General features: G+C 36.9%; 1 protein-coding gene across 2 annotated transcripts in view; it reads left to right on the top strand.

Annotated features, from left to right (window-relative positions):
• The window catches only part of agmo (alkylglycerol monooxygenase), a 29,635-nt gene extending 19,157 nt beyond the window's left edge, over positions 1-10,478 (top strand). For both annotated transcript variants that reach the window (XM_042739832.1, XM_042739833.1), the window contains exons 9-13: positions 335-469; positions 2,502-2,618; positions 4,105-4,187; positions 4,436-4,541; positions 9,948-10,478. In XM_042739832.1, the coding sequence (XP_042595766.1) occupies positions 335-469; positions 2,502-2,618; positions 4,105-4,187; positions 4,436-4,541; positions 9,948-10,028 (522 nt within the window). In that variant the 3' untranslated portion in view covers positions 10,029-10,478. The remainder of the gene's footprint in view (positions 1-334; positions 470-2,501; positions 2,619-4,104; positions 4,188-4,435; positions 4,542-9,947) is intronic.
• The last annotated feature ends 3,516 nt before the right edge of the window (positions 10,479-13,994 follow it).

The raw sequence follows: 13,994 nt of genomic DNA, 5'->3' as shown, positions 1-13,994 counted from the left end.
GAACCAAATGGAGGTTTTGTTTGATTATTTTTTCGGTGCTCTCCTGTGGCGGTCTGGAGTAAGAGTGATCTGATGTGTGTGACAAAAAGCATTTAGACGCGAGGGTGAGATGATGATGAATAAGAATAATGTTTATCTTATGGTGAAATATAAACTGTGATTTAAAAAAAAATTAATAAATGAACAAAATACAAATCAAAAGAGTAGTATTTCATTGTCATAGTTGATTGAAGAGTTTTTAGGTAATGCAGCATTAAAGAGGTCACTTAATATTAAGGATGCATGTGCCATGTATAGTTTATAGCCTCATTCTTCTTTTCTTTCCTCTCTAAAGTTCCTTTATTACCCGTACCTATGGCAGAGGTTCTGGGAAGCTGAAGGAATTTCAAATAAGCTGTCCGTCATTTTTAAAGGGCCAGGCTGGACTCCAGGAAAACCAAGACTGGGAGACATTGCTGATATACCCCAGGTGGGGAACCTTTTTTGTTTTGTTTTGTTTACTCCATTATATCAAGATGTTTCTTATTCTGATAAAACAGTAGTCTGCATGCTATTCTGAAATTAATTGAGGATGTATTTAAAATTCCTTAATTTCTAGGATAGAAAATTAAAATGGAATGGAATGGAGAGAAAACTCCTGTAGTTTTTAAAAACCATTCAAAAGTTTGGGTTCAGTTTTTTTTTTTTTTAAACAAATGAATACTTCTAATCACCAACAGTGAAGAGTTTGACTCTGGAACGCTCAAAAAAATGTTCTTTTGAACTTTCTATTAATCAAAGAATTCTGAAAAAACTTATCAGTTTCCACAAAAATATTTTTACATAACTGTTTTCAACATTTATAGTTATAAGAAATGTTTCTTGTGCAATAAATCAGCCTATTAGAATGATTTATGATGGATTATGAAAAAAAAAAAAAATTCAGCTTTGCCATCACAGAAATAAATGATATTTTAAAATATAGTAAAATAGAAAACTTTTATTTTGAATTGTAATATTAAATGTTTTAATGTTTTACTGTATTTTTATCAAATAAATGCAGCCTTGGTGAGCATAATATACTTCTTTCAAAAACATTAAAACCTTTTGAACAGTGGTTTAAATTATTTTAATAAAAGAACAGTTTATGCACCATGGTGGAAAAACACTTTTTCAAAATGTTAGTTCTATTTTTAGTTCTAATTTCAATGGAAAGTGGAGAAAGTATTTAGGAAAACTGGTTGGAAATTATTTTAGCTGTTCCATATCTTCTAGTGGTGCAGAAATGGAAACTCTTTTGTTCTTCACCTTACTTGTCGTTTACTACCTGCTGTTTCTGTAACAGGAAAAAAGGTCTCTCAAATGACTCCCCGAGTTCTCACATAAAAACAGACTCACGTTTCAGACAGGCTTTACAAGTGTGCGCCATTGCCAAATGAATCTTAACCGCCTTTGTGGGCTGAAGCACAATAGGCTCATTTTCACTTGTCTTTAAAAAGGCGAGCTTTTTTGGGCCCGATCAAACAGCAGGCCTGCGACAAGGTTTTGAAGTCTTCTCATCAGGAGAGCGGCGGTTTGCTTTGAAACACGTCTGACTGTGCCACATACTAACAGATGCAGTTTCACACTCCGAGGAACCCTGTCCCTCCCTCTTTTTCTGTCGCTCTCACCATGTTACGATTAAAGCCACCTCAAAGTGGGCCCTGGTGATCCTAAACATGTGGAGAGAGCAGGAATTTGACATAAATATCTTGAAAGGCCCTCGGTGATGCAGACCGGGGTGTGCCTGTTGTTTCTCCTGTGGAGTGGAGGAGAGTAGGAGCGAGGGAGGCCGGCTCGGATGTGTTGAATTCTGAGGGAAAGCAGAACACCGCGGAGGTGCAGCCACCAGAGTTCTGGTGTGAGGAAAACCCACACGTGTCTGCAGCTGAGACAGCCTCAGGAATTCTTAGGAAATCAACAGTGATCAAGTTCTCGGTGTTTCATGTCCAAAAACACTGATGTATGAAGCAGAGTTATTTTAGGTCGGGATCCAAACAGTGATGAAATTTTCTTATGTACTGTTATTTAATGTGGAAGTATTGGATCAGCCAAAAAGCGACTCCTAAAATGTTTCATAGGAATATATATATATATATATATATATATATATATATATATATATATATATATATATATATATATAGCGCGAGTAGATTACATACAAAGTCAATGCAAAGATGCAAATAGATGTGAATTCACACCGGGTGACGCAAATGATGCAAATTGGGTGCGCGAATGACGCAAAAAAGACAAGATTGCTACAAACACACAATATTCACTTCGCTTTTGGTGTGCACACACCATAACATATAATAGCGCTATTATTCTGCCAAGTGGTAGCAAAGAAAATTACATATTGCCATTTTTGTTGCATGGTGAAAAAAAAAAAAGAAGATTCTCATTCTCAGATTCTCTGACAAATCATATTGGCTTTATTTACTTTTTTTTTTACTACAAAATGTTGTTCATTCTCCAATCAGATTACAGGAGAGGAAATGCCTCACAATCCAACATGGTCCCCTGCGATGCAAGCTTATGTGCTTGTACAGTTCTTTCTTTTGCTGGATGTATATAACAACTTATTAATGGATCAAATGGTAGGTACTTTTTCCTTGTTTTTTTAAACTTTCACTGTTGAAATCGACATCTGATTTTCCCAGAAATGTGCCCCACTGAAATGTCAAAGCTATCATCTGAATGCCATCTTTCATTGTCATCTACAGGAGCTTTAAAAGCTTTTAATTTGCTGTGTGGTTAATGCTACTTCACAATGTCTATTATCAGCCTCTGTCTCTCTCTCATTATGCTAAATGTCCCTCTAATAATAAGGCATTTTACAGGCTGAGTATGGACAGAATACTTTGAAGTAATCTTTGTCTATTATTTTTCAACCTCCCCCCCTTTTAAAAACATAGAGATGTTCAGTTGCCCTTGTCCGTTATCCTTGGAAGTCTATGTTCCCCAGGCATATTTTTGGTTAGCCAGAAAGCACGGCCCCACCCTGCCTCCCTGCTGAATTGAAACGGCCTGTTTTCCTGTGATTCCTACCTCTGCGGTGCTCTCCTAGTTGTGGCTCTCGGAGAAGTATCCGCTGAAACCCTTTCCTTAGCTCCACCAGCCAATAAAACAGCCGGTTGGTGGTCCAGCAACCAATACAAATGCTCTGACTGCTTTCCAAGCCCCTGGAAACCTTCTTTTTGCATCAGTCATTTTGTCCAAGGAAAATAACAAACCGATGCCTTGAGGCTTAGCAATAAATAATGTAAAAATGTGTATTTATACCTTGTTGTCTGTTTGATGGTTTTCCCCTTTTTTTCCCATTTGCCCTCTTAGTCTGTTATTTTTGAAACTGGATATGGAAAGGCTTTAAAAATTAACCAATCAAAATAGATCCAACCCCCACCCCCTCGTTTGTTAATTGTTGAAAAATGAGCCAGCGCTTCAGGACTGAGGTCTGGAATCTGGATTCTATCTGGTGACACACAGGAAAAAGGCTGTAATTGTTTGCTGGTGTCATATCAAAGATGTTATGAGGTCAGTCACCTGACTTAACCGCTGCTGAGTATGATGCAGTGTTAGCAAGGTCAAGAAAACCTCATTAACATCATTCCTTGTATTAGCAGCAAATTATCACCAGATTATGATTTCAGTGTAAATCCAGCCAGAGAGGTGTGCCAATTCAGTCATAAATGATACTTCCCTAATGGTTGGCCTTGAGTTCTTGGACCGTCAAGATAGTATTACGCAACTGTCCTGACATCTAAATTTGTTAGGTCACTTTTATTCAGCTGTGTTGCTTGCAAAATTATTTGAGTTAGAGTTATTATTATTGAGTAAGACGAAAGAAAGTTTTTCAAATCATGACCTAAATTTTGTTCCCTCACAGTACAAAATCATACCTTACAGATACTTTGCAGACCTTTGAGATTATACATATAAATACATATTACATACATTTCTTAAATAAAAACATGTATGTATTATATATTGTATTCGGTTAATCATGATTAATCGTTTGACAGCACTTATATATAACTTATCTATGTATACTTTATTACTATATTACTTATCTTTCACCTGCAGATACTTTCTGAGATGACTGTGCTGCTTTTGACCGCCTACGTATTACTTTCTCTAACCTCTTTGGGCTTCCTGATCGATCAGAGGTACAGCTCCTATAACAATCTCCCTTATTTTTCTCCTGTATTTTATTTTGATTTTTATATGATTTGATTTGATTTGAACTGGGCTTAAGGTAAACTGACATTTTTACCACTGAACCAGTTTTAAAAACTGATTACTGTATATACAGAGTATATGTATATTATATTAATATACTGTATACTAAACAGCACAGTACAAAAATTTAATTTGTAAATAAGAAAAATAAAATGTTGTTATGCCGTTCTTTCAGGGCTAATGCAGCTGAAATGGAGATGTTGAGATGTGTTTTGATAATGGCTCTTCAACGGTTTGGTTACATTAAGCCTCTGGTGCCTCTGTTGGCTTTTCCGATTGAAGTAAGTTTGACTGACACATACATCATTACCATAGTCTCTATTACAGATGTCCAGCTTCCATTTAAGCACAATACGCTCTTTGTATCATTTTCAAAAGATGCTGAAAAACATTATCATCAGGTTTTACACAAACTTATTGAGTTCATGCAGCTCAAGTGCTGCACAAAGGGAGATAAATCAAATACTTGCAAACAGATTTTTCAATTAAGCTTTTCACTCAAATTTTGATGCTTAAATGATAGAAATAGACGTATTTCCACTAGTGTTATAAGACCTGTGTATATGTGTTAACTCCTTCCTAGATGTATGTGTGTTTGAGTGTGTATGTGTGTGTTTTTCGGATCTGGCAATGGGACTTTCTACACGCCTCAGTGATGTATGACTCCAGATGCATGGCTCAATTGACCATAAAATTGCTGTGTGTGTATCTGGCACTTGCAGCGTGGGCCGTGCATCTCAGCTGACCTTTCATTAGCGCGCCACCTCTCTCTTCACGGCCCTCCATCCCTCCCTCCATCTCTCGTCTTCTCACCATCCCAGTCTACGCAAAAGCAACGTTTCTGGAATCAATTAAACACGTCTGCAGCTCGCCTTGGAAGACTGATTAGATTTACACAAGAGCTGAATTGCTCGTTTAACTTTGTGAGCGTGCATCTGTGAGCTCAGGTGCTGAAATGCCCGCAGGACAGTTTTAGTAGCGTCATATTTTTGTGTCCGTGTGAACTGTACCCATAGACTCCACATGATTTAATGTGTTTCTGTTGTAATAGGCCAAGGAAAGAGTTTCCCTTTCCCTGTAACTTTCCTTTAGACTGGTCTATTTGCAGCAGTGCCATTATAACCCTTCAGAAACATTATCATTTGCTAAAAATTGCCCTGTCAGTTCCTCACTCATCCCGGCTTCTGTTTATTTCAGCAAGTGGACGATGTTCTTCCATTTCTGCCTGTGTTTTTTCCATTCTGTGTTTTTCCACCCATCAAAGCTAACATTTGTCCTCCTAATTTCTCAAGGGCGAAACAAAAATTATACCGCTGCAAAGACCCACCCCACTTTTTTTGAAAGAAAAGGTTAAGATAATATTATCAAGATCAGCTTCACACAAAAGCTGCAGTCAGCAGCGCCGCTGGCTTATCTTTTCATAGCACCTGACACCCTCCAACACACCACAGGAGAGGAATTCTGGAGCTTGGAGCCTGAATAGACTGATAAGAAGGGTATTAGCAAGAATTTCAGGTGATTGGGGACATTTGATTCCGCTGTTAGTTCTCAGGTGTCACCAGTGAATTAGGGTTTGTGGATTGTTTAGGGGATATCATGGAAAAAGATACATTAGAGCTTTGTGTCCAGTGAAAAGAAAAAAATTTCAAAGAATTTTATTTTATTTTATTTTATTTTATTTTTACTTAATACAGTACCGTTCAAAAGTTTGGGGTCAGATTCTTATACTTAACATGCCTGCATCTATTTGGTCAGAAATGCAGATAAAACAGTAATATTATAAAATATTATTTAAATCTGAAATTATTGTTTTCTATTTTAATATATTTTAAAATGTAGTTTATTCCTGTGATGCAATGTTGAATTTTCAGAAGTCATTACTCCAGTCTTCAGTGTCACATAATCCTTCAAAAATCAATCTAATATGCTAATTTACTGCTCAAGAAACTTTTCTTCTTATTATTATTAATGTTGAAAACAGTTGTGCTGCTTAGTATTTTTGTGGAAACTGTGATGCATTGTTTCGCTTTCTTTGATGAATAGAAAGAACAGTTTTTAAAGGGGTCATATGATGCAATTAAAATTTTTCCTTTCTCTTTGGAGTGTTACAAGGTCTTGGTGAATAAAGAAGATCTGTAAAGTTGCAAAGATTAAAGTCTCAAATCCAAAGAGATATTCTTTAATAAAAGTTAAGAGTCAACCACGCCCTCCTAAAACGGCTCATTCAAACACTTCCCCACATCTTTACTTCACGATGTGGGAAGATTTGCATAAAGCCACCCAAATGTTCACGCAAAGAAAGAAGACATAACTTTTATTCTCACAGTAGTATTGTTGCTGCCAGCGCCATATCGTGGAGACACTGCGTGTTTCGTTGTGAAAGTGAAGCTACTTTGTTTGGCCTTCCAAAAGAGGACACAACTAGAAATCAGTGGTTAAGTTGTATTTACAACACTGTTCCAGAACAGTTCAACCTAAATATTCAGATGTGTGAAGCGCATTTTGCGGAGGACAAGGACTGTTTCCTGTGAGAGTAGCCTACAATGCCAGTGTCTGTTTCTATAAAGTGGAGCAATTCCAACTGTACAAGGACAGTCTGGCACTTCTGTCACACAGCCTGTAAGTACGTTTTCATATCTAAAGGATTTGCCACTGATGATTCAAGTGCAAGTTTTGAGCAGTGTAGAGTAACTGTTAGAGCTTGTTGTTTGTTGTTTCTCCGATCACAAATGCAGACATGTTTTTATGTTTACGTGGCACGATACACAACGCAATGCGTAAAAAGACAGTAAGTCATTATAATCAGTAATTATGTCTCCACTGGATGCAACAAATGCCTCGTTTGTAATGGGTTTTATTGGTTTTGTCTCATCGTGCCGGGACACACGGCATCACAGTATTAAGAGGCATAACATTTCTGTCACACGCTTGAGGTATTCGGCCAATCACAACGCACTGGATATCTGGCCAATCAGAGCACACCTCACTTTTCAGAACGATGAGCTTTGTAAAAATCTACGCATTTCAGAAAGGCAAGGCATAGAGGAGACACAATAATGTACAGTAGGTGGAAAATAATGTGTTTTTTGAACCTTAAACCGCATAAACACATTGCATTACGCAAAATACACAAAATAATGTTTTTTTTTTTAGCAACATCGTATGACCCCTTTAAAGAACAGCATTTATTTGAAACACAGATCTTATATAACATTTAGTGTCACTGCTGAATAAAAGTATGAATTTCTTTCTTTCTAAAAAATTAAAAGAGAAAAAAATCCTTTATCCCCAAAATTTCGAATGGAAGTGAATATACAGCTTTTACATTTTTTAGTAATCAGTCCACTAGAAAATATAACAGTTCCTTTCCATCATCTCTTGCTCAGCATGTCTAGAGCAAGTGATCGTATCACATCTGGGACATAAAATTTGTATTTTGATTTTACAATGTCATAATCAGTAACAATTTGAAAATTGCCACTCCTGATTTAAGAAGCCTAATGCTAATATATTCTGGAGCTTTCAGTGGCTTCAGGTTGCTAAGCAGGCTGCCATGGTGAACTGAACGTTCCTTACAAGCCCCAGGAGACCCATCCATCTTGGGCCTTGTCTCAGGAATCCCATTGAACTGATTTACAGAAAGTCCAGTGAGAGTCACACGAGGCTGCCACGATGCCCTTCACCCCGGCATCAAAGCGCTCAGAGCCGGGCCGAACCGGGTTTCAGACTTTTCAGAGAATTGGCGCTCGTTTGACTGCCAAAAGCAGTAGGGGGTTTCAGTAATGGGTCACCACTGCCACCTCAGCTTAGAGTCATGGATGAGTGCTTGAACTGCTTTACTGCAATCTGTGGTTAGAGTCATTGATGAGTGCTTAAACTTCATTAAAGTGTTTTTTATGAGTGTTTTTGTTTGTGTTGTTTTCTTTTAACAGTTTTCAGTGTCACATGATCCTTCAGAAATCATTCTAATATGCTGATTTAGTGCTCAAGAGACATTTCCTATTATTATCAATGTTGGAAATGGTTGTGCTGTTTAATATTTTTTTTATATCTAACTAAGAAGCAGCATGCATTACCACCATGTAGGCATCCACATGTTGAAAAATCCCCATCGCTAGTCATACATCACTGAGGTGACAGCAGAGATTTAGTCCTGTTTGCTTTTGACCCAAAACTGCAGCTGCCCCGGAGACTCAATACTTTGCTTATTAAAGCCGGGTGTGAATGTGTGCTGCTCGTTTCTGCAACTCTGCATGTATCTTTGTATTTATTTCTATCACTTTTATATGTGTAAAAGAGAGAAAAAAGCTGAGGGAGACAGAAGGAGAGACACAAGTGGTCATCTGAGACTGCAAGAGCAGTAAAAAGAAGGGAAAAATACTATATCAAAATGTACACGTCTCATGTGTTTTTTCACTTAAAATACGCCTGCAGAGGAAAATCTGAGAAGAAAAAGCCTCTCTTTTCAAAATTTATTGAAATATCTGCCAGTTTGGCATTTTAGGATTTGAGACAGTTCCTCTGCTAAATTAAATTGACTTAGGTGGCAGTACAGCTCTGAATGAAACTATAGAATGAGGTAGTGTCTCAAAAGCATTTGTGTTGTCTTTAAAAGTATTTTTATCCCTTTTGTCATACAAATATTCATTGAAATTCTTTTTCTAAATCTCTTCCATTTCATGCAAACACAAATATAGAGGGCTTCTAGTCTTTATCCAATGCATATAATGCCCCAAAGAAAAACTGTAGTATTGTAAGATATTTCACCTAAGACTTGACGACACAAGATAAAACTAATGTGGGTTGCACAACTAATAATTAAACCATTTTAGGAGAATTTGATTAGAAATATTTGAAAGCAAAACAGAAAACTTAAGCACAATACTCTCCATTTAATAATAATAATTATTATTATTATTTGAATGAGGGTAAACTACATGCATTGAAAAAATTGCATTGGCATTTGATGGGTGGATTCAGGTAGCTTGAGGTCAGGAAGCACAGGCCATGCCTTTCCCTTCATTTGTCTCTCTTCTCTCAGAGGGAAACAGCTGTGCTGCTCCTGAGGAAACTCTGGTTATTTCCCATTGGAGAGGTAGTTCTGATAGATAGAATATGATTTTGGACTCTGTTTAGAGGTCGGATGAAGTTTATGGTCTAGAACCCAAGGAAGGAGGTGCAGTTAAGGTTACAGCTTTTTGGAAGATTGTCACTTTTGGCCTGTTTCCACATTGGCTTCTGTGAAGCCCAACTCCAAATGCATCATGGGAGATTCTTTGGCCACATGCTTGACCTATTGGCTTTCATTCTTTTTTTTTTAATGTAGTATATTCTCCTGGTATGTGACATTTAGGTTTCTCACAATGAATCACTTCAAATAAGGTTTTGACTTATAAAAATAAAGTTAGTGCACGGTGTATTGTAACAAAATCTTAAAATATATCAATTGTTATATTCTCATATATTTAAATTTTTGCACACCACCTGTAATTATTTATAACTTACCAAATTAATATACATATTTTTTAATTACAAATTAAAATTTTAAAATATGATAAATACCAAAAAATGACAAGAAAACTTTAACATGCATTACTAGAGATGTGACTAAGAAAAATTAAGACATTTAGCCTATTAATATTGACCTATTTGGTGTTTAAATGTCAATATCTTCTTGTTTTCCGCAGGCCTTTGTCTTAATCTCTGCAGTCTACTGGAGTCTACAGTGTGTGAACCAGCGAATCAACAGGATGAAGAAACAAAACTAGATAAGACATTAACTGACATCAACAGCAAACAACCTCATTCTGACACATTACTCACAAACTGTTTACGATTCAGTGTCCTGCATCAGTGACGTCTTCCATACATTTAACTGTGAGATCTGTCCTTTTAACTTGCTAACTAAACTAACTTTTCAGCCATAATCAATGCATGTGGTAGATTAAATACAAAAGGTACCTACTAACTGTATTGTTATCTGCATGCATACTATTATTTGAAATTTATCAAATAATACAAGTACAGTAACTAGTGTATTTGTGAATAATTTTGTAAAATTATACACCGATTTTGTCATATTGTACAGAAAATACCTGACCTCTTACTGACGTACCAACATGCTTTTAAATGTACGCAATTGTGACAAATATTCTTTAGCTATATATATGTGCATGTATTATTTTAGTAAAACTCTGAATAAACCCCAAAAGACCGGTTGTTAGCTGTGGTGTCATTTCATGTAATTGTACGAGTTACCACCAGGTGGTGCTAGCAGGACCCCTAAACAATGTCCTATTTCATTCAATAGCCTACTTGTGTTTATTGATCATTTTAATGCTTGTCAGGGCTAGTTTCGCTGGAGAGCAATTACACTACCACTGTCATATGAGCTGACTGTTTTGATTAGTTCAAATAAAATTAGTTTATTAAAGAACCTTGGTATTTTTTAAAAAATGAAACCACAGTCAGTCGGCAAGACAAATAATGCAACAAAAAGAAAAACAATCTGCCTCCCAACAGAATAAGAACATTCATTTTAGTAAATGTTAATGAGACACTATATTTGATTTTATATTTTCTTTGTCAAAAGCTTGTTTATATGATTTAAAACAGCACCTTTCTAACATGAAATGACGTGCTTGTCACTATTTCATAGTTTCACAGTTTCATAAGATCTGGATTTCACACCTGGAATAAAGCAAGGTGGCGTGCCTAAGTGGTGTAAATAATTAATGACAAATTTGTTTGATGTCTTACTAACAGATCCCTGGAGGTGTATCTGAATTTAATATGTTACTTAAATGTTATTTCTCACTAGGGTATCAGAAATCTGCAGAGTATAACATTAATATAACATATTTATTATTATTATTTTTTTAATACAGTGAAACCTTCCAAAATGTCACTAACTGATTTCATTTTGATGGATTATGTAACACGTTTGCCACTTACAGTATGTAATATAAAACATGTAATATAGGCAGTTTGCATCTAATATAGACTATATGGACAAAAGTATTAGGACACCTGACCATTACACCAACAGAAACTTCAATGACATTGTATTCTAAATACATGGACATTTATATGGTGTTGGTCTCCCTTTGTAACTACACTGCCTATCCAAAAAAAAAGTCACCTCCTGGATTTAACTAAGCAAATATTTAAGATCCTCCCATTGGATAATTACTGCATGGATGCTTATGTTATGTGCCCAAAGAATGAGGTTAGCTGACTACCTGAATATACTGAATGACCAGGTTATTCCATCAATCAATTTTTTCTTTCCTGATGGCACGGGCATATTCCAAGATGACAATGCCATGATTCATCAGGCTCAAATTGTGAAAGTGGTTCAGTGAGCATGCAACATCATTTTCACACATGGATTGGCCACCACAGAGTCCAGAGTCAGACCTTTACCCCAATGAGAATATTTGGGATGTTCTGGAGAAGACTTTGCACAGCAGTCTGTCTCTCCCATCATCAATACAAGATCCTGGTGAAAAATTAATACAACTCTGGATGGGAATAAATGTTGTGACATTGCAGAAGCTTATCGCTTAAATGATGCCACAGCGAATGCATGTCATAATCAAAGCTAAAGGTGATCCAACGAAATATTAGAGTGTGTGATTTTTTTTTTTGACGGACAGTGTATAATAGCTTCCACTTTTCTGGGAAGGATTTCTGAAGGATTTTGCAGTGTTTCTGTGGGAATTTTTGCTCAGTCATCCAGTAGAGCATTTGTGAGGTCAGGCACTGATCTTGGACAAGAAGGCTTGGCTTGCAATATCTGCTCCTGTTCATCCCAAAGGTGTTCGATGGGGTTGAGGTCAGTGCTCTGTGCGGGCCAGTCAAGTTCTTCCACACCAAGCTCATCTGACTTTTTTATGGACCTCGCTTTGTGCATTGGGGCACAGTCATGCTGGAATAGAAAACCTTCCCCAAACTGTTCCCACAACGATGGAAGCATATGTCCAAAATGTCTTGGTATGCTGAAGCATTAAAGGGATAGTTCACCCAAAAATTTTAATTTTGTCATTAATTACTCACTCTCATGTCATTCCGAACCCGTAAGATATTTGTTCGTCTTCAGAACATAAATTAAGATATTTGTTGATGAAATCCGAGAGCTTTCTGACCATGTATAGATGACAATGCAACTGAAACATTTAAGACCCAGAAAGGTAGTAAGGACATCATTAAAATAGTCCATGTAACATCAGTGGTTCAACTGTAATGTTATGAAGCTACGAGAATACTTTTTTTGTGCACAAAGAAAAAAAAAAGACTTTATTTAATGATTTCTTCTCTTCTGGCTCAGTCTCTGCCACCATTAAAGGGTTCATATGATGCTGCTAAAACGAACATTATTTTGTGTATTTGGTGTAATGAAATGTGTTTATGCAGTTTATGGTTAAAAAAACATTATTTTCCACATACTGTACATTATTGTTTCTCCTCTATGCCCCGCCTTCTGAAACACGTCGATTTTCACAAGACTCATCATTTTGAAAAGCGAGGTGTGCTGTGATTGGCCAGCTATTCAGTGCATTGTGATTGGCTGAATGCCTCAAGCATGTGACGGAAATGTTACGCCCCTTAACATATTGTGATGCCTTGTCTGGCTGGAGTGACGAGACATAAACATAAAACCCATTATAAACATGATATAAAATTATTTCTAGTCGTAGCTTCTTTTGGAAGGCCAAACAAAGTAGTTTCGCTTTCTCAACGAAACAGCATCACACACCGCAGCCTTGAGCCCGCAGAGGCCGGAGGCCTAGAGTGAGCTGCTGCTGGCTCGAGTGAGCAGAGGCGGGCAGCTTGAGAACGGTGTGGCAGGCGGATTCTACGAAGGAGCCACATGTGCTGACCCCGGGCTGGACGCCGCTTCGTCCACGGTGAAAGCCCATTCTGCAATCCACAGTGCAAAATTGATGTATTTCCTCAGCAACCAGCACGGATCAGAACCAGGCATGACGAAGTGGATATCGTCCCCTTTCGGAAGGCCAAACAAAGTAGTTTCGCTTTCACACCTTCTTTCTTCCCACATAGTTACGTAGATATGTGGGGGCGTGTTAGAACGAGTCGTTTTAGGAGGCGGGGAGGAGTCTTAACTTTTATAAAGAATATCTATTTGGATTTAAGACTTTGGTCTTTGGAACTTTACAGATCTTCTTTATTCAACAAGAGCTTGAAACACTCTAAAGAGAAAGGAAAATTTGAAATCGCATCATGTTACCCCTTTAAGAGCGCCACGAGACAATGGTATATCCTAATACTATTGTCTATATACCCCTTAACTGGCACTCTTTTTTTGTTGTCCTTTTTCTCTATCAAAATTTTTAGTAATCATCATAAATTATATATCATTTGAAAGCTTAGAAGTCAGACATTGCGTTACCATGGAAATGGTACTTTAAAATCTTATGGTGGTCTCCTCCCCCTTAGTGGGCAGTGTCAAGTGTCATATTACAAAATGTATTACTGTCTTTTAGAATCAAAACTTTTTATAATCTTGGTAAAAAACATCTTTGGAAAGGTCTGAGTCTCAGGATTCCATATTTGGTGGTTATTTTAAAATAGAAGTAATATTGACAGAGAAATCTAGACAATAGTGACAGAAAAATTCATTTAAAAAAACGTAATGGAGTTTGGATGGCACCCGGTGGATATTTGTGGTATGACACCCTAAATAAAACCTCACAGGAACCTCAGTTTTTTTA

The sequence above is a fragment of the Cyprinus carpio genome, chromosome B15, assembly GCF_018340385.1.
Source record: "Cyprinus carpio isolate SPL01 chromosome B15, ASM1834038v1, whole genome shotgun sequence".
Classification (NCBI taxonomy): Eukaryota; Metazoa; Chordata; class Actinopteri; order Cypriniformes; family Cyprinidae; genus Cyprinus; species Cyprinus carpio.
This window is presented reverse-complemented; position numbering and strand designations above follow the sequence as displayed.